Source organism: Cottoperca gobio, chromosome 10 (assembly GCF_900634415.1).
Source record: "Cottoperca gobio chromosome 10, fCotGob3.1, whole genome shotgun sequence".
NCBI lineage: Eukaryota > Metazoa > Chordata > Actinopteri > Perciformes > Bovichtidae > Cottoperca > Cottoperca gobio.
In genome coordinates, this window is record NC_041364.1 from 5,468,255 (window position 1) to 5,490,527 (window position 22,273).

The window sequence follows — 22,273 nt, forward strand, 5'->3', positions numbered from 1 at the left end:
AACAACGTCTTCATGCTTTTTCATCTAATTATTTAAGTGGTAACCTTTTGTGTCCTCCGCATTTCTGTCTTCAGATCACAGAGCTGTTAGACGATGAGAAGTGTGAGGCCGAATGTGAAGAGCTGCCTCAGGACGGAGAGGAGGGTCCTGCCTCCTCTGACTCACCACAACACACACGCACTGATGACAGCCCCTCAGCCAGGTGAGACACAGCTACTTTGTCTTTTATTAGATAAGATGGGCGAATAGTTTTTTCATGGGTCATCCCGGAATGAGGATGACATACTGAGAGAGGGTACGACATGTGACACAAGTCCTCGAACTGGATTTGAAAAACCAGGACATTGCAGTTACACGGTCATTAGTAAATGATCCGCTGCTGTTTTCACTCTGATTTGTATCTTGCATTTCATGATAACATCCCATCACAGGCTGGTTTTCCTACATTTACAGTTTATTTACTTAATGATGAATTCTGGTCATTTGTAGCTCTGGACTGTTCAAAGTGTCTGTCTCCACTGTGTGTCCTACTAAAGTTAAAAAATCAAATAACAAAAAAGAAATGATGACACACCAACTGTTTAAAAAGTGTTCTCTAAGAAAGTGGTCTCCCAACTTGAGTCATCCACTCAGTATTTAACGTCATAGTCGATGGACCAACATAATGAGAATACAATCATCCAAAAATGTTTGTTGTCAACTCGTTTTCACGGTCACAGCAGTTTCCATTTGGTCGCACTAAAAGATGCAGAGCATGCGTTTTGACCTGTTGATGTTCTGTAGCTGGTGACCACACGGAAGACAAAGGTCACACACACACACACACACACACACACACACACACACACACACACACACACACACACACACACACACACACACACAGCCACTTAAGTATGCAGGATAATGGGTTCGATCCTCCTGCAGGAACATGAAGATCTTCTCAGCTTCTCCTGATCTGATGATCTCCTTAAGTTGATTACTGAGCACTAGATCCAGAGTACTGTATATAGACACCATTACATTTTACCGTCTGCATTAATTATCTTTAGTGTATATCTGAAGGGAAAAGTGAGATTCAAAGGCTTTATTGTCATATGTACAACAGTAACGGCGTCCCAGGCTCCTCCAACAATGCAACATAAAGGATACTTAAGACATAATGGGGCAATTCAAATTCAGTAATACGTCAAATTATATACATATAAAATATAATAAGACAAAAAGCGGAATGTAAAATTAAATTAAATACATTAATTTACTGTAATAATATATAAATGTGTGGATATATGGAAGGTTTGTCTACTTTAAAAATATGTAAGAGGGTGGATCAATTACTATTGCACAAAGGAGATGATAAAAGATATCACCTAATGTTTCTTTATTAGTTAGATTTAATCAAGAATAGTCTTAAACCCTGCTACGGGAAGCAAAGCTTTAGTCATCCTGCTGATCTGAGCTTTATTATGTCTCCAGTTCAGAGCACAGAACAACACTGTTTTGTGTGTGCTGTGCAGATAAAACCAGAGTTTATTTACAAGGCGATTTTCAAAACAAAAGTTACAAAGTGCTTCACAATAAAAGCATTTTTAAACGCTTTTTAATCCAGAAAAGTAAATGTTTTGCCTTGATCCACAAGCAAATGTGGTCCAAATAGTTTTGGATTCTGACTCGTGGTCCTTTAAAACAGGAATCTTTTAAAACCTGTGTTTGTTCAGTATCGTGTGCACTGATTGTCCTAGTTGCTCAGTAGCTCGCTACCTGTTGGATACATACAAAGCTGTAATGCGGCGGACAATAAATCAGTCTGCTGTGATTCTTTACAACACTCACTGGGCTTTTTGTGTGTGTGTGTGTGTGTGTGTGTGTGTGTGTGTGCATGTGTGTCCGTCTGTGTGTGCATCAGGGTCAGGCTGCTAGTGTCCCACTGGCCTCTGATGATGATTATAGACAGTAATCCATAATCCACACACACACCCCCCACACATACAGTTTCTTGCACTATGCACACTCATGCTCACATGATTTAGACCATACAGCTCATGCAATACCTCTCTCACTATAACGCAGAAAGGATAAACAAAAGTTGACCCACAGTTGACTTTAGTGGATCAAGACAACATCTTCTACGTGCTGCCAGGATGCTGCAGTACAGGTTTAAGCCCAATGTGACAGGAGTCAACAACCTGTGTTACGATGTATAACGTCATGGATAACAACAAAGTTCAGGCTGCTACAGTATGTGTGTCATCTGTGCATGGGTGTCTGCATTGTTTGATAACTACATGGTTTAGTAGTTAATTCCTTGTTTGTGGGGCAACACAAAAAGACCCCTCTGTGTGTTTGTGTGTGTTTTACTGGAAGAAGGCTTTAGGTAGCAGCTGTTGTCCATTAGTACTCAGAGCTTTAATTATTGCTGATGTAGGGCGGTTTACATGCAGCAAATTATTTAAATTAAACGACACTGGCTAGACCGTTTTTATCTTTAAGTCTAATGTGATTGTTTTAGTTGGCTATGCTCTTTTAGCTGTGGCCAACCTGCAGCCATCATCCCTGTGACCTTGTCTAACCGCAGTGTCTGGTCTGGGGGATTATTGCTGTATTTGCAGACCCCGGAAGTCGACAGCCTACACCACAAAGTCATTTAAATGTAGGTCCAGAGCTTAAAGAACACATCTGTTGTAAATTGCAAAAAAATTAATTGAGCTCTCTTGACTTGTTTTTTATGTGGACACCCGTTTATTTTAGTGTTAGAAGGGAGAAGCAGTGAATTTTGGGCATTTTGATAAAAATAATTACTTTAATTGAAAGATTTATGGGTTATTAGAATTGCTTGCAGATTAATTTTCTGTCAATGAATTGATTAATAATTAATTCTAGTCATGTCATTTTAGCTGAAGATATTTTGGTCTCTTAGTATAAGTAAAATGTCACATCCTTTAAAACATTTTTCAAACCCACAGTTTAGAAAATTTGAAGAATATGTGATTGTTTTTTAAAACAATGCACTTTTTCATGGAAAATCAGTTGGAGATGTTGTTTTTTATCTTGTATCTCAGTTCGTTATCCTTCATTTATTGTCCAACTTTCAGTCATTTTCCCCATTTACATCGCTGCCAAAGTCATTTTAACCTTAAGATTTTAAGTCCGTGTACAGATGCAAGTTTTCCCTTGACAGTTTTGAGAATAGCTCACTGTTTCATGTGTGTATCATTTGACTCAGAACTGATTCTCTGAGCTCAGAAATAGAGAAAGTTCCCGTCTAGTGACTCAACATGTGGCTGAGTTGTTTGTCTAGTACTTGACAGACAGGGAAGTCTGTCCTCTGTGGCTGTTGCAGTGCTCCCTTAATAGACTCCGACAGCCAACACACACACACACACACACACACACCTTACATACTGACAGCCTCTGCTCATTTCAAATCTATATATAAAATCTCTGGTATTTCTCTTATGATCCCTCGGCTTCCCCTGTTACTACTTCCCTCCTCGTCTGCTCTGCTTATATCCTCTCTCTGTGGAAAGAGTTTTTCATTAGGCCACTGAAATATCCTGGCAGGCTGAGGAAGAGGACTCTTGGGATGTACTACTGGCTCCGGTGAGGAGAGGCAGGAGGGATGGATTAATGGAGGGAACGGAGAATCAGAGAGCAGAGGGAACAAAGAGAGGGTGGGAGGATTGGAAAGTGTCCCTACTTGTGAACTATTTTATTGATTTCAGTCTGAGTGAAAACGCAATATCAGACCTCTGGAGGGAAAAGGTCAACCCAGAAGATAGCATTTAAACACATTATGAAACACTTGTCTTCAATTTTGTCCCCGAGTTAGAGCCTTCGTTCCTGCTTGTCATTCTTCACCGTTACAAGCATCATTCCACCCTGGCATGACTGACATGTGCACCGCCTCGTGTCGCAGATAACCAGTCTTGTATTCCCTCTCCGTGAATCCCCTTATGATATTTTCTTCCTGTTATTTTTTTTTTATGTGGCTGTGGAAATGATTTATATCCCACTGTACCACAGCACAGTGCTGGAGAGCTCTGTTCGTTCTGTTTGTGGCAACAATGTGCACGTGTACACCCACACTAAACAAACACAGATGCAAATATATGGACACTCCTCTCTTCTAGCTTTTTTTCCCATGGAAAGCACATGATTTATGCAAACACAGGCACATAGTATGTCTATAAAGGCTCCTTGACTGCGTGACATGAACGATCACGTACCTTTATTGCATGTCACTGGAGGATATTAAGTTATGGCATGTCAGATTGTGGGATGAATGCTTTGTGAATCATAGCAGAAACATGTTTAAGAGAGCAGAGGCACGTCGTCAGCTCATGTCATCTATCTGCAACATCTTTGCGTTTTGAAAATATAGTAAAAAAGATAAACAAGCTTTGACCGTATTGCTTACACTTGCACTTACATGTATTGACACACCTTAAAAGAAGAGGGCCGTGTGCACATGTGTTGACATGTGAGTCTCAAAGTGCGATCCAGCAGCACCGTACAGGATTGATGACCAAACATTTTACAATGTTTCTCTCTCGATTGTCCATAAAAAGCAAAAGGTTCACAGAGAGCCGAAAGACCCCTTGTTGACAGAGACACTCAGATTTACCACCTCGCCCCTTAACTCACTGTTGAATCAGGTTCAGTTGTGACCTTGTTGGTGGCCTTTCAATGAGCAACCAATGCAATGAGACAAGAGCTGAAAGCAGTTTGTGACGAGGCGTGCATGATGCAAACAAACCCCCTTGATTGTTGCATTCTTACTTGTCTTCCCTTCTTTTGTCTTAAAATGAACACATGTCACACAATAGTCTTTGTTAAGCTTTCCAGAGCTTTTTTGGCACTTGGTGCTCATTGTGGTGACGTAATTCTCTTTTTTTAGTTTTTTCTTTAGTGGTGTGACTTGCGTGCAGCCGAGCAGAGCCCTGTCCCATACTGTACATATCTTTACAATTCATATGTATGTTGAATGTAATATGTCTGCATGGCCGATAGGTCAGTACAGTACCGGAGTATCAAATTCTTTTCTATACTGCATAAGTAGGAAGTAATTCATCAAAATGTCAGATAATAATATGAAGCATGTTATGAAACTCAAGCAAGTCAGCATAAACCGCACAGAGGTGGCTGAGAGGATAGTGGGATTTGGGTTTGTTCTTGTGTTTTAAATGATCTAATTGTGTAGTGTTCCTGAAATAGTCCATGTCCGTACTTTATATTACGCACTGTATGTTAACATTATAATGTATAAAGTGAAGAAATGCGTCTATCATTGTATGGTCCATTTTAAAAGTCAAAGCTTCCACTCTTATTTATTATGATTAGATATATGAAGAAGTTGTCCTCCCTGTCTTTGCTTTAAGGTTGCTCACGTCATGTCCTCCTCCCTCAGCCTTCACTTCCCGATTGTGTCGAGGCACAATGTGTAATGTGATATACTGACTGACCTAGATAGCCCACTCACCACGCATGCTATCAGCTCTCACGCACAGTTCTGGTACAGTTGTCATATCTGACTTTCTAAGAAGCACTTGCGTCCCGAAATCATCACGGAAAAAGATTTGACGTTGGTTGCCCACAGGCTGCTGCTGAAGCCTCCCCGTGTCGACAGGCCTCTGTAGCTTCTTTGTGTTTGAGATTAGAGTTTGGCCGAACCAACAAAAGTACCAGGAAGGACAAATCGACACCAAACTTTAGCCAAGTCTGTGATGATTAACGACCGAAGTTGCACACATCTCCTTTACGACTTTCTGGAATGTGGTTTAGAAAAGTGTGACCCAGATTAAAAGAAATTTAACATGTAACTCTTTGAGGAAGTCAGGGACTGTTGGGTGTATTGTATCAGTCACTTTAATAACCGCAACAGTTTCTTTTACAAGTTAGTTTCACTTATGTGTTTTATTGAGTCATAATGTGCCATGGTCATACTTGTTTCTGATTGGTTGGGGTCAACCAAATGTTGTAACCGGATACCTCATGTACTCAGTCAGTGGGTGAAACACTGTTATAAATGAGTGCATTAAATTGCAGATATCCATAGAAAATAGGTCTGTTTCATTATCAATTCTGTTGATTATCTTTAATAAAGAAATGTCAGAAAGCAGTCGAGCAATGCCCAAGATGAAGCCTTCAAAATGTGTTTTGTTCATAGCCCCAAAATATTAAATGTACAGTTATATAAAATTGGTAAAAGCAGCAAATTCTCACATTATAGTCTGTGGGATTAGCAAAATGTTCTTTTCTGTCAAATTGATTATTTAACTCATCATTTCTGCTGTTATTTGCAACAGTTTTTGCTCGCTAACTCTTACGGGCTAAAACCTAACATTTGGTTAAATATATAGAGTATATCAGGACGTCTTTTATTGCATTACTAATTAACTGTTGGATCTTTCAAAGACAAAACGTCACATTGTATCTTGTGGCTCCTGACCGGGTGCAAGCTTTCCTGGAATGTAATAATTAATAGTGTGTTAATAGCTGAAACAAAACTGTGTCAGGTTCTGAGAGCCATTGTGGGGTTGTTTCTTTGTATTTTGTATTGACTTACTCTTTTGTATGATGTTGACTTTTACTCAGCAGTTCATTATTTCTAAAGTGTGTTCACTATTCAAATATTCTCTCAACACGATGTACGAGTGCTGACTTCAGGTTTAGGCATTTGGACCAGTTGATTAGTGGGCACCGTGCCGCTAAGGCTCGCAGGCAAAGACGCTTTAACTGCACCGACCAAATCTCGTCCGGTCTCCTACAGTGAGATGCCAAACAACTCTGAAAGATATTACTTGCATCTTGAAATGGCATTCTGTAATAATTTCTTCTGATAAAACTGACTTATCTTGCCCTGGCTGCAGTCTTAGAAGCCGCTCCTCTTTAAAGCAGCTGGTAACTCCGAGTCAGGTTATTATGTTCACATGCTTTGTCTTTATCGCTTCTCTTTGTGATATAGTTCTGTTCAAGTATTTTATCAAAGCCCTCTCTGCCAGGCTTCCCTTTCTAGTGCTTGGTAAAAAAATCTTGTTTATGTTCCAGTATGATATTGTTTCTCACTTTGATTTGATCAGAGTTGATCTGAAGTCTCGTCCTATTGGAAACACACCGGCTGACACGCGGAAACATTATGACGACAAAGGCACTAATCTAGTTTCCTTGCGAGTGACGTGTGAGTGCTTTGGTCATGATTGTCCGTGTTCTTTATAGTCTGAATGTCCTACGTTTTGTGCACAACAGTGTAGACACAGATACAACGCTGAAATGTACATTTGAAACGGCAACTAACGGTTATTTCCATTATCAATTAACCTGCCGATTATTTTCAAGATTAACTGATTAATTGTTTGGTCAGAAAATAGTGAAAAACGTCCAAAACCCAAATATATTCAGTTTAATATGATTTAAAACCCAGAGAAGTGGGAAAGGATCCACATGTTAGATGCTAAAAGCCATTTTTGCATGAAAGATTACTTAAACGATAAATATGTTTTGAATAGCCCTCTCCCTCCTTTCTCTGTTGATGTTTTCCTCCCTCCATCTTTCCTCCCCGCTTTTGTTTGTGTTCATATTTTTCCTTCATGGTCCCTTCATACTCTGCTCAGCTCTTTAGGTATCATTGTCACTCGTCTCATCCCTTTGTGATCGATAATTTGTTAAATGTGTTAATGCCCTATATTAGTCTGAGAAGCTGCCATTATAAAAGGCTCATAGGTGACATAGTGTGTGTGTGTGTGTGTGTGTGTGTGTGTGTGTGTGTGTGTGTGTGTGTGTGTGTGTGTGTTCAGTTGACCAACAAAATCAAATCTCCTCCCCTTTCTGCTTCGTGATTGGCTTGCAGAAGTCTTTCCCTTTTTACGATTGGCTCCCAACTTCAGCCCCTCCCATCCTATTGGTCCTCCCGGGGGTTGTTGCCTGGTTACATCAGAAGCTCATATATTTTAGCAGAGCTCTGGATGTTTACTGCAGCATTTCTTCTGACAGTGCAGCCCGAGACAACCTCACACACACGAAAACACTCATTCAAGAACACACACACACACACCGGCTCAGAGGACGCCAAAGAATGCACCCAGGCTCTGCTGCTAGACCTGCTGGTACTGACGCTGACACCTTAAAGTGCTCAACTGCAAAAACCGACCCTCTGGATACAAGGCCGACCCGATACTGACAGAGAAGAAATGTGAAGGAGAGACTGAGAGTTCAGACAGAACAAGCTTAACAGCTGGATACGGCTCCTGCAGATGATGTGTCAAACGGGTAACAGGCAGAACGAAGAGACAGAAATCGTGCTGAGTTTGGTTAAAAAGTCAAGCCGACTTCTCTGCTGGGTTTGAAAAATAAAAAACAGGCTGGACTTAAATAACCTACAGTACGTGTGAGTTTGCGGACGGCTCCAGGACAGAAGAAGAAGAAGACAAACAGCCTTCCAGACAGACGACACGGCCTTCCCACAGAAACACCTTCAGGCTGACTAAAAAATAAATCTGAAACAAAACAAAAAGGATCCCAGTGCGAGCAAACACAGCTGGGAAAATGAGAATGGCCTGTGACATTCTGCTGCAGAGGTAAACATCAGGGTTATGTAACTCCTGTAGTCTGACTGGAATCAATGATTTGGGTGGAGGTATGGATGAATTGATGGAGGAGAAAGCAAATATGTTGTTGGATGAAAAAGGGCAAGAAATTGGATGAATGAAGTGGATCGATTTAACAAATCAATGTTCAGGGGAAAGCTTCAGTAATGAATCAACTTGAGAATTAATTAGTTAAGTTGTGTACTACCTTTTTTATGAATGGAGGGATTGTGTTTTCTTGCTCGTTGTTTTGTTACCTGGCACATGTGAAAGAGAGACGAGAGAAGTCTGTGTCTTTTCTCGTGCAGGAATAGAAACCGAGCAGATGAAGAGAAAGGAGTCATCGCATTACTTAACAGTTCTTATTGTGTTACGCAATCAAGGTATTTAGACAACAGAGGGGGGGGGGGGGGTCTGGCTGAGTGTGTCAGCATTTTGCTACGTAGAGGGGCAGAAAATGGCAGCTGTCCTGTTTTTAATAAGAGTTTTCTCAATCAAACATATTGTTTTGATATATCTGAGACATGTAAGTGCATTCGTGAATGGAGGAAGTCGCAGTTTCTGTACGTTCGTAACATTATTTAGGACCAAAGACTCTTAAGAAGTTCTTAGCAATCTATTTGAAATATATTATTACAAAATAATTTCAAGAAGTGGACTACCTTGACTATCGCTGAAATGATGGGTTAATTGATTTATTAAAAATTAAATTATTTTTTCAGTTTTAGGAAATAAAAAATAAATTGCAATTTTCTCAAAAGAAAAGATTTATTTAGAGCTGCAACTTTGTTATTTATTACCCTGCCAGATATGTTCTTGATTGATATCTAAAAATATAAATCCAAAGGGACGTCCTTCTATGTTTTGTTACGTCTGATCAATAGTTCAAAACCCAAAGACGTTTACTTTGATATGAAACTTGTCACACTGGAGAAGCTGGGACCAGAGAATCTGTGGTTATTAATGAAGTGATTGTTAGAATAGGTGCAGAGGAATGTTCTGTTTCACACATTGTTGCTGTGTTTATCTGGACACACTTTTATTTATTTTTCAAAAGAAAATGGCAAGCTATCTGCTCTGTTGCAGCAGCTCCTCATGACTCTGCCAGACGAATGATACGTTAGCGTTGAGGAAGTAGAGCGAGGGGCTGCGGAGCATTTGTTGAGTCAACAGAGCAAAATATGTAATTTCTCAGCTGGCCAAATGTCAGTGGGGGAAATGAATGTAGGAGAGCTGCTCTGTTTCCAGTAGCTTTGCACTTGGGACAATAAATGACCAAACAAATGAGCAGAAATCCAAACGCAGATCTTAAATCTTTCACCTGGTCAGCGTTTGAGTTGTTTGAATGCAAACATCTGTAGTAAGCTCTGGGAGGGATTCTTGGCTCTGATGTGAAGCAGGGAGGACAGCTGTTTATGGGATGTAAGTGTGTGTATGTTTGAAGCAAGTTACTTGTCGAAGTGAAATATGTCGTCTTGTGCATCCTGACATATAAATGTGTGTGTGTGTGTGTGTGTGTGTGTGTGTGTGTGTGTGTGTGTGTGTGTGTGTGTGGATGGGTAGACTGCAGCAGTCTGAAGGAGAGTCCGGTTTGCTGACAAAAGCACCTCTGTGGAATCTCAACTAACCTCAAACTCACCTCACACACACACACACACACACACACACACACTCCTTTTTATCCAGCCACCAGAATAATGTTATAAATAATGTAAGGATGCCCTTCATCAGCCCTTTTCCTCGTTGCCATCTCCACTGACGGCACAAAGTTCCCTTTGTTGTCATTTTATTTTGGTAATTCAATGAAGCAGGGAGTCATTCTGAGATGTTTTTGTTTAGTCACTCAGTCAGCTGAGACGAGGCCACTGATGCCACAGCACAGCGTTTCAGCTCTGCAGTAAATACAGTGAGGAACTGATCCTCTTGCCCTATATACGTGATATGTAATATAAGTATAGTACACACGTTTGGGACAGTTGTTGCTTACACAACAACAAAAATAGACTTGCTATCGAAATGCAGCAGAGACTGTGAAAACTGGACTGAAGCATGCATTGTTAAAACACTGAGTCATAGTAGAAATAAGGAATTCACCTCGCAACAGATTTATAGCTGAGCAGGAAATGATTTCCACAGTTTACTGCAGCCAACAGCAGGGACTAACCATGTGTCTTTATCTGCTAATATATGAAGATCACAAACCTTCTGGAGATATACAATTATAGATTACAATAATATGATGTCTAATATTCTACAAACACTGTTCTGTTTAGCTATCCCCAGATCCCCACTGGCTTCATTACCAGTAGAACATGCAGAGGCACACATGTGTAGATTATGGACTCCACATGTTAAAATAGATGGCAGTGTGATTCAGATACTGCAACCTTTAAATAATTAGATTTTTTTATAGGCATTTTATGGTGCTCTTGTGTAAAACTATTATGGTGTCAATTGATGTAGTTGTAAAGCCGTATTGAAAACAAGATGACATGAGGGTGATATCAAAACCTCTCGCTCACTAAAATGGGAAAAATCCATCTTAGCTGGGTCGACAGATGCTGTTCTGTAATATTATGTTAACATTTGCTTTATACTTTCTATTGAAATAGAGTGCATTGCTCTGCCCTCAGGTGATGCACACCTGCCTAATAATGCAGTAATCTGCCGCCACCAGAGAGAGTTTTCCTGCTGTGTTAATGCGGAGGGTTAGCAGACTGCGGATTAGTCTGATGGGATCTGAGTGAGTCTGGCAAGAATTAGTTTTACTCCGCCACTCACCTCAGATGCCTTTTTTAGGATGTAGTTTATAAAGCAGTTAGTGGAATCAACAGAGTAAACTAATAACGACTAATTTAATTTTAAAATTAAAGCAATGACAACTGGCAGCTGCCTGATATGAGCTGATGAGAAATAGCTTCAGTCATCATTGCAAAATCCAATTTAAAAACAAGCGGAACATTTGTTTGTTGCCAAGTAGGTTTTTTTCACATACAAGGAAATTGCTTTGGTGTATACAAAATATTATAAAATCAAAAGATTTGTACAAGAAACATAAATATACAAGAAGGGTTTGAAGAATTACTGTGAAAGAATATGCACCTGAATTCAAATGAAAGAGCTTTGCGGTATTAAAAGTGTTAATATTCTGCAGAAATGTGTAAATTAGTCAGAAGAATGTGCAAATGTTCACAGGACGGAGTGTGTAGTGTACAGATGTATGATCACAAAGACGGTCGATGACGTAATCACAGACCGTCTGTCTACTTAGGTGCTTTTTAATAGGTTTTACAGTATCAACAGCTAGTGCAAGGTTTGACTCCTTAAGATGTTATCAAGGTTATGTCTGTCTTTGGCTACTACTGCAGTCGTGTCTGTCGGGCAGGCGCTGATCTCATCCGACCTACTTAGAGCACTTTTGAAAGCCATCCTTTATTCCCCCAACTTGTGCTTCAATGTTGCACCCTTTGCACTTACGGCAGTTTTAGGCCAAAATCAACAACAGTTATAAAGACTTAACCTTGAAATTGGTTTCAAACGGTTTGGAGACGCCTTGTTGTTGACAAGTTTAAAAAGATGTGCATGATGTTAGCTGTAATATGTGCAGTCCTTCGTTGAAATGACCTTTTCATTAGTTTTTTGTGCACTTATCTTTAATCTAAATATCACATTTCTTTAATAAAAAGAAAATCAATCAATCACTCCCTCAAACACCGTATTAAAGAGTAACTTCACCACAGGTTAAAAACATTTCACTACTCTGTGATTAAAATGTTTTAGTCTGCTGCACCTGTGCTCCCGTCTAAAGTAACGTCACAGTGCACTGACACACCCTCCTACGTCACTGCTGCAAGGTGAGAAATGTAACCACTGGAGGTCTCCAAAAACAAGATCTCCAGGTGGTGTTTAGTTACTCTTTAAAGAGCGAAATCTGTAAGTGTATCCAGTTTCCTGTGAACCTTTTGTCAGAGCAATGACACGTGGGTTGCTTTTCACTTGGCTGTTACATTACTGTACAGTAACGGTTAATATTCTTTTTAAAAAAGATAATTTTCCAAGATGCGTAGACTGGTTTTGTCCACAACGTCTGAAATGTTCAGTGGCTGGAGGAAACAACAAAACAGATTTGGTGTTTGCAAATGGACATGATGTATGTGTTTATTTGCATGTAGAGCGGCAAAGTAAGCCATTTAAGACGGACGTGAACTGACGCACATAGAGCTGTCCCCTTGTGATCGGATCACCCAAGACGCATGTTAAACAGGGCCATAGAGACTAATGTGTGGTCCTCTACAATCTGTCATGGATCTGAACCAAAAGGACTTTGCAAGATGAACTGTTCCCTTCTGTACTTGTCTTGTAAAGCATGTTTGTTAGTGTGACAGCTCGTAAAGGAAACAAAGCCTTGAGACATAATCAAAACCACTTTCTCCTGCAGCAGGGACCAAGAATTCTCCTTCCTTTGTGTCCTTCATGGTGTTCCTCAACAGGGAATAAAAGCCAAAAACATGTATGTTCCTTTAGGGCATAACTGACGCTGATAAAAATGTTATCTCTGCTTAGGAAGCTTGTGGAGGGCAGAAACACCCCAACGATTTTAGTTCAAGTCATTCGGGTCAAAATGGTGTACGATCAGATATTATCTCCGCTACTTAAGGCACATGGAGATTATATAAAGTCTTTGAGGGCTCTATCAAGGATCTATTGTTAGTGATGCAACCACCCAGCGTAGCCCCTCGGGGCACAACTCAGCAGGAGAGCCTGAGCTGTCAGATGTTATCAGCGCTTTAAAGGGAAAGTCGCTGGTGGAGGGAGCCTGCAGGGTTCCTGTTTAAAGGACAGTCTTCTTTGTTGACTAACAGGAAAAGGAGGAGAGGAGAAATAACAGAGGATCTGATGTAAACTCAGTCCACACAGTTATCAAATACAACATATTTGTCAGATGTTGGAGAGAGATAGACAAAATAGAAGTTGACACACAGTCAGAAGCTTTTCCCATTTCATTACTTGCCTCACACACACAGTTTTCTGGGCTGGTTTGGCGGACTTACTGTTTGATCTCAACACAGCTCGTTGTGTCACTCACGGTCAAGGTTATTACCTTCAACGCCAGTAAGGAAAGGAGGAGATTGGAGAAGAAAGAAAGATAGTGGAGAACTTCAGAGGAAGATCATCAAAGGGTAGAGAGGAGATAAAAAATATGTTTGTATAAACGTGGGTGTGGAATGAGAGAAAAGGAGGAATAGAAAAAGTAAACGGGGAGGTGAGAATATTCAATAATGTGGCAGCTAAATAAAGATAAATGAAAATATTAAGAGAACAGAAATGAGTTGGATGGAAGGATTAGAAGGAGGAAGAATAAAGATGGAGGGCATTATCGTTTCCTATCTGCCATTAATAATTCAGTCTGTATCGGTCCGAGGACTTCTGTACATCCACACAAAGAGATTGCGTAACGGCAGTTGCAGTGTTTCTAATGAAATGACTTTGACCGCCTAAGTCTCACACACACACACACACACACACACACACACACACACACACACACACACACACACACACGAGATGTACCCTTGCACTTGAGCATAATGTGAACGACCTTGTGTGTGTGTGTGTGTGTGTGTGTGTGTGTGTGTGTGCTTGTTTATGAGGCCAGCGGCTGCTGAATCAACGGACACGTCTGAGCCTCCCTGTTTCATGCCACACACACACACACACACAATTATGAAGGAACATCGTAGAACAGATATGACTTGACACACACTCTTCTATCTGATCAGCAGCGTTTTGAAGAGCCCTGTAGCCTAAATAACAATCTGCCCACCCAGAGTGGCGCCAGTGACTGAAACTTTGTGTGCTTTTTGAGATTGTCATTTGGCACAGGGGATCTTAGATTAGGAGACAACGTGAGAACATAAACTCATCATGCTGACTTGTACACTTTTTTTCAGCGCGGCTCTCTAACACACACAGTATGAACAAATCTATTCATGGTTATCATCATTCTTCTTCCCTGTTTTGCTGCCCAACACCCTCCAAGGTCATTTCATGTCCGTAGGAGAAGGGAGTCGAGGAGTACGTGATGTACTAACCATGTCGTTCTTTTATCCTCCTCTCTCTCTCTCTCTCTCTGTCTCTCTCTCTCTCTACAGCTCCCACCTCTCCCCCATATCCATCCTGCCTGCTGACTCTGCTGAGTAAGTACACACACATACACACACATACACACACACACCAGCAATTTATCGCAATTAACGCACATAGGCACTTCTTTATGTACACACACGGTAGCAACCTACAGACACAGTCACCTACATTTCCAGCGACACTTATTATAAGTTATAAAGCTGTTTTTATAACTTCATTAAGAGGATGACTGAAAGAATGTAAACACCGGGTAAGAGAGAGAGACAAGAGAGAGAGTTAGTTGAAGTTTGAAGCGCAAGAAAAGGCCATCCGCTCAAAAGGCAGATAAAATAACAGGAATCGAGAGAGACGAAGTGCAGGCAGTGCTGAGAAGAGTTGGGAGAAAGGTAAGAGGAAGTTATACAGAGGAAAGAGGCCTTCTGTTTTGATTATGAAGCCAAACTAAAGCATTTTGCATGGCTCAGTGCTTTTAGAGCCCCAAGGACATGAACTCACCAATATCACATGACTGTCAGGCCTCTGCCTCTTCACTGCATGACATGGAAACAGAATAAATCATTTAATATGGTGCTTTACATTAATGCGAGTGTACTGGCCTGAAGGCTTGAGGGCACAAAGATGTCTCAGATCTCAGGAATAACACATGAACACTAAAAGTCAGCAGTTTTATCAAACTGGTTGCTGATTAATTAACTAATTGTTTCAGCTCCAACACATTGTTGCACACTGTTTCTCCTCAGGGGGGCTTCACAGCTTTCCGTTTGTATTTTGACAAAACAAATGTTTATAAGTCAAACTTCATCTTACTAAACAAAAACATGTGCGAGGTGAAATGAAAGAAAAGTTATACATTAAGCAGCTGGATCGGCAGACGGATGGCACTTGCTCTGTGCTTGTTGACCATACTATTTATAATACTTGTACCAACATACTAGTAAACTAATCTTCCTAGCTGGCAGGGGAAACGTGGGACTTGAATTTAATTCTGCAGTAGTTGGAGTAGTTTAACTTTTCACTTTCCTCTGGCCACCATCATTATGTTAAGTCTTCTCCACTGTTGGGAGACATGAAAGGATTTTTGACAAAATCGAGATGACAACGGCAAAAACACTGCTCCTCGTGACCGTGTGTGTGAAAGCGAAGGGCTGCAAGCACATGATCATTCGCTGCTTGTGTGTTTGTTTGTGATGGACAGTTATTATTAGTAGAGCTTCCTACAGGTAGAGGTTGAGTTGCTGCTGCTGGCGAAGGTGGGCTTGTTGTGGTCCAGAGAAATGTGTGCATGGGTTGTGTGGGTGATGTATCCTAAACTCACAAACACACACACACACACACACACACACACACACACACACTGGGTATGTTGAACTCGCTTCGTAGTACAGGCCTCAGGTCTCAGGCCTCTACTGCTGTCTAAGAAAACAAAGCTAACAGCCTGCAAGAAGCCAGAGTAAATAAGGGTAGGATTTTATGATCACACACAAACACACACACACACACACACACACACACACACACACACACACACACACACATGCAGTCGAGCAAGTTAAATAAAATCTTCGTAGAGTCTGTGGATCAACCGTCACATGTCAGTGTGGAGAGGGCAGAGTGTGCCCGCTGTTGTTACCTTTTATAGACCGTAATCTCCTCTCTCCTCCCTGACTTCTGGTTTAAGCATCATTAATCCTTTCAGAACTGCACCAGGTTTTTGACTTAATAAGGCCATCTCAGTGATTATAAGACTCAAAACGTTTTATTCTGCACCTTTAAGATCAGATAAGATCAAGTGTACTGTCTGTCACAAAGCAACTGAACTCCTCCTTTGACAAGGCGAAGCATCGAACAAACAAAGCACATTAAACCCACAAACACACATAAAACACGACTCACAGTTTACAAGAACAGTGTTAACAGGTCAAAGTGCCACAGATACCTCACTGCTCGACACCATTTAAAGCTCCAGTTGTTGATTGATTTGTAGAGGTCTGATGACCGGTAGGATTATGTGAGGAGGCGTACAGATGAAGGTTTTAACCTGCGCTGGGTTACTGCTAAACCTTATTCTGAAACCAAAGTCTTAATTAAATGGGTGAGCAATGCACTAAGCTTACTGGGTTCAATCAAATATAATTCATTATTTTCCACCACTGAATTCTTTAGTGTAAGATAATGGTTTAACGTTAACGACATTATATTTTCGATCTGCTCATCAAAATCGTTTCAGACTTTCATTTAGTTTTTATTAGGGCTGTCAAGCGATTTAAAATATTAATCTAATTAATTACAAGCTTTGTGATTAATGAATCGCGATTATTCGCATATAACAATATTTGCTGTGAGAGGCTTTCTGAGCTCGGGGGGCTCTTGGTGCTCCGTGCTGTCGGAGGGCATTTAGGAGCGCGATTAATCTGCGTTAATATTTTTAACGCGTTATTTCTTCTGTGATTAATAAACTCGTTAATTCGACAGCCCTAGTTTTTATACATCAGATGCAAAACCGGTTGAAGACGACCTGCAGCGTTGGTGCTCTCATGATGATCACGGCTGTTAATAAGTTAAACTTTGACTGTTTGAAAACTGTTCCCGTGTTAATCAACAACCCTCAAACATGCAGGCGTTCATATTGAGTCCAAAACAAAAGTTGACTTTGGAGACTGAATGTATTTGTGTTTAACTGGATATGTTGGTTGCCTGCGGCAGGATTTAGTCCCACCACTACTGAATAAAGTGAGAAAACATGGTCACAGGATCCTTTCCAAAGTAGTTAAGTAAACCTTTAGCTTTGGCTCTGAGCAGACACAATCACTGGTAAACTGAGCGGTTACAGTTTACTCCTCATTACGGTCGAACTGAACTGAGGGAACAAGGGCTGCATTGTTACTCAGATTTAACACAGTTTTAAACACAGACTGCAGTTGGTTGGTAACTCATTGCCTTGCCAAAGTTTAAAAGTTGGACTGCCTCAAAGAAAACTTGTTCAACAACATATGAAACCAACACTTTCAGGGTTTGATGTCCACTTGGCTCACCCTAATAAAGGGAAATACTCGATATAAGTTATCGCAAAAAAGTTAGTTCGAACAGAAGCTAGGACGCAGCACAAAACCTCAGAACTTATGTGAGGAAAATGCTTCACCACACAGTACAAACAATTCAATACACATATAGATCTTAATAAATCACACCCATGTGTTTTTTGTGTTTCATCAGGATAATCCAGCGAACCATCAGGGCTGCAGTGGAGCAGCACTTCTTTGAGCTGAAAACATCCATCGACCAAGACATCAGCAACTATGACAGCCAAGGGTGAGAGTCCACACACACACACACACACACACACACACATATACAGTACAGACACTAACAACTCCATGCACCTGCTGGTGGAAACATGCCTTACACAGATTCCTCAGTGGTCGCATGTCTTTAAAGAACCATATTTGCCATAGTGAACATTATGTACAAAGGCACGAAGCCAGACAGATGGTTCAGGTTACTAGTAAACATGTTGACAGCTGTGAAGTTAATTAGCAAACTCGACATGTTTGAGAGGAGCAGCTGTTCAGTGGTCAGTCACCTCTAAGACAAAACAACATGTCCGGAAGTTTAACGCTGCATACTGGAATAGGTAGATTTATGTTTGCATGCGACGCCACCATAAAGGCATAAACGTGTTTTTAAATAATTATTTTGTTCTGTTTTTTTATTTCTGTTTTCAAGGGTAAGTCCCAGTGAGCCTGTAGACCGGGGTTGTCGTGGAGACAAGGAGCAACAAACTGACCCTGAGGACAGCCCCTGCGAAACTGAAGGGGAGACCCCACTCACGCAGACCGAGCAGCACATGCAACAAAGCCAGACAGACACACAGGTCTGTGGGGGACACAGAAACACACACACACACACACACACACACACACACACACACATCCCACACATGTATTTAATGTTTATTTGTATTGTGACAAGTAGGGCTGTTATGGCCAAAATGATAATAACAATCATTTTTGATCAATATTGCAATCTCAAATATTCATTGATTTTAGTGACAAAACTTTTATTGCACTTTCATATTTAAAATAAACAGAGCACTGCTTTTCACTCATGTTGTGCTACATTTCGGCTAATGTACGAATTAGATCTGCACAATATTGGAAAAATTATGATCAAAATCAAAGCATATAAAGTTGCCTGCACATGCTATCAATGTTTTTGGTCGCACCCTAAAAGACAATAGCATGCACAGAATAAATCATGTTGCTCACACACACACACACACACACACACACACACTCACACTCACACTCACACTCAAAAATGATCACAGATGATACACACACCCGGGCCAGTTGCTGTGTGGGCTGGCAGCATATTTCCCATAGCTAACCTCCTTCCTGTCGGAGTCTGTTGGTTCATTCCAAGGCTGAATATTTGATATTATCAGCACAGTCCATCTTTGTTCTGCTCCGATACAATACAATAGCTGGAATTCTGCCAGGGTAGCAAGCAGAGAGGACAACAGAACTGTTAAATGTACGCGCAGGTTAATGAATACGCTTAGACTTAAAGGCAGTCAATTTGTTTTACTGTCTTATAGACACAAGGGAATGACACAAGGCTGAAATATACTTGAAAAGAAGTCCTGCTAAGTGTGAAAGCGGTGGAAAACTTCTTTGTGAGGGTCAGGGATCATCCGCTCTTTGTATCTTTCCCTCCATCTGTATGCCAGGGATTCATAGTTCATAGTAGGATCTTTCAACTCAATAAGTTGAAAGGCAAAGATTTCATATCTAAGATTTGTAGGGCAGGACTTTGTAGCTTCTTTCATAACGATATTTGCTTTTCTTTGTCTATTCATTTGGTTTATACCCGGTATTTCTGCACGGTCAGATATTGTAGAAGAATGACATTCAGCCACGACAGATAAGTGCTTGGCTCAGTAATTAGTGGACATGTTTTTTTTCAGTGAGAGTCACATGCATTTTGACTAAGCCTTGTCATAGTGGAAATCAAATCCCCTCAATGCTGCTGCCCCTCCTTGAACTCCCCTTGAGCCTCAGTGGCTCTTGTCCCAAGAACCATTTTAGCGTCCGCACGGCAGGAGAGAGATGAGGAGCAGACAACATGTCAGATGAGGAACCTGTCGCCTCTATAAACAATAATCTGGGTCTCCAAATAGATCAGCCAAAGAATGACAGCAACACCTGTGTGCCAGACTACAAAACACACACACACACACACTTTACATAACATTTATAAAACATGTGCTTTATGTAAAGCAGGAGTAATTATCCTGCTCTCACTAAAACTATATATAATTCCACAGTCATGTGATGGTGACCACACATTTTCTTTTCTAGCAAACTCAACACACAGTGTGGATGCATATATCCTTAAATCATTATGACGATTGCAATGAAACCCACTAGTTCTGGCTTGGAAGTTGTAAAGTCTAGCAGTGATGGTAAAAGCCCCTTCACCTTCATTTTGGGTTTTATTATTGTGTGCTAGGTTTGCACCGTAATGGGTAAGAGAGATAATCATTACCTTAATTCAAAGTATATATTTATGTAGAAATGACCTCATTGTTTCCTTGTGGTTTAATCTTTATACAAAGCACACAATCCCTGTGTTCCCTAACCCTCAAAGGGAATTAAACACGGTGTGTGTGTGTGTGTGTGTGTGTGTGTGTGTGTGTGTGTGTGTGTGTGTGTGTGTGTGTGTGTGTGTGTGTGTGTGTGTGTGTGTGTGTGTGTGTGTGTCAGAGTCCTATTTGTTTCATTCATGTCTTTTTCTCTACCTGTTTTATTTAAGTGTTAATCAGCACTGCTCCCATTAGACCACACGTACCAAAACTGACAATTCACTTGTGTGTTATATCAATATTTCCCACGTGCAATTAATGCAGATTCAACCGTTCAGTCTGTCTTGTAAATATAGTTATTTATTATATCTTGCTTTGTGTATTTACTGATGCCTCTTTGGCTGCTGTAACACTGCACATTTCACCATTTTCATTTATAAAAACATTCAAATGAATCTTGAATTCTTGCTCCTGCTCCTCTCAGGATTCATTGGACTCTGGCGCCGCCCTGGAGGAGAGCTCAGGAATGGACCTGGATGCAGAGGCTGTCAGAGATGCTGAGAACAACATCAACATTGCCAGGTGAGCTGGGTGAATTGTCATTTTGCCTTCACATTATATTTACAAATATACCTGCAAAGTTATTAGAGTGAGATCGAAGTATTCAAGAATTTCAAGAGATCAAGTAACATTTTAGGCTTAATTTGGATGGGGGTAGATACACGTGTGTGTGTGTGTGTGTGTGTGTGTGTGTGTGTGTGTGTGCCTTGTGAATCTCATAATGTGGGAGAACGGACTTCCTTCTTTTCCAGAGATTAATTTATCCGGGCAAAACGATCAATAGGCACGGCATTGATTTTAGTTGTAACAAATGTGAGATTTTCCAAGAGTTAAAGCCGCAGCAGAACCTTCCCCACAATAAAACAGGCGATTAATCGTGTGACTGGTCCTCAGCTGTTCACATCTGACAGGAAGGCTCCAAATAAAGTTGAAGGATTAAAGCTAAAGCTCTTTGGGATCTCCAGGCTATCATCATTAAATCGTTCTTTTAAAAGTTAGTTCAATTTAGATTTTACTCCGAGCCAAAGATTCTGCAGGTCCGGGAGGGGACTTGGGATGCTGTGAACCGTAAGTGTTTGCGCATGAAGACTGCTCAGGCACTAGATTTAGCAATAACCAACCAATTAGATGTATCTGAAAGGTATGTTCCCTTAAAATATGGGGAAATGCACTGCTCCAGTTGAATGAATTTGGAGTGTTTTGTATATCTTAAGTTTCTTATCTTTGTTTTTTCAGGCAGGACAATCAACCCTGTGACAACATGGAGCAGACTCAGACTGACACCATAAGCTGTGTAAGTAGCAATACATTGAAATATATGAGTGTGTGCTGGCAATATTTTAATTTCAAATGAGCCTTTTAAATTTAATTTAATTTAAATATAAAAGAGTAATTTTAGATCTGTAAAAAAAAACATTGGAAAAATATTATCTCAAGTTTTATGTGACAATATTCTCTTCCTGCAGGATTCGGGTTCATGCCGCTGTGATCAGAACGCCAACACCAGCAAGACCAACAGGAACCACCCGCCGCCATGCCAACCAACCTCTGGCCACAACCCCCACCTCCAACTGTTCCCTGACAACCAATGGGAAGGTAGGAAATATGGTGTCCAGGCATTGCATTAGAGGAGGGGAAGTTACTCAGTACAACTGATAATGTAGATTAATTATCTATAAAATACTAATTAAAGGAAAAACCTGTTAAAAGTTAAAAAGACTTATTTTATTAAAGAGCACCATTCAGACACGAGGCATTACAGGAACATATACATAGATTATATATATTTAACATTAAGAAAATATTACAATTGCATTTAAAAGACTATAAAAACAAAAAGCGAGAACAAGCAAATAAATAGTTGCAGATTAAAAATAAATTATAGTTCGTTAATAAGTTC

General features: G+C 40.5%; 1 protein-coding gene across 8 annotated transcripts in view; it reads left to right on the forward strand.

Annotated features, from left to right (window-relative positions):
• fam13b (family with sequence similarity 13 member B) overlaps positions 1 to 22,273 on the forward strand; it is a 64,825-nt gene that overhangs the window by 29,999 nt on the left and 12,553 nt on the right. For all 8 annotated transcript variants that reach the window (XM_029442279.1, XM_029442278.1, XM_029442285.1 and 5 more), the window contains exons 7-13: positions 75 to 202; positions 14,735 to 14,779; positions 17,943 to 18,038; positions 18,453 to 18,600; positions 20,798 to 20,895; positions 21,610 to 21,667; positions 21,840 to 21,969. In XM_029442279.1, the coding sequence (XP_029298139.1) occupies positions 75 to 202; positions 14,735 to 14,779; positions 17,943 to 18,038; positions 18,453 to 18,600; positions 20,798 to 20,895; positions 21,610 to 21,667; positions 21,840 to 21,969 (703 nt within the window). The remainder of the gene's footprint in view (positions 1 to 74; positions 203 to 14,734; positions 14,780 to 17,942; positions 18,039 to 18,452; positions 18,601 to 20,797; positions 20,896 to 21,609; positions 21,668 to 21,839; positions 21,970 to 22,273) is intronic.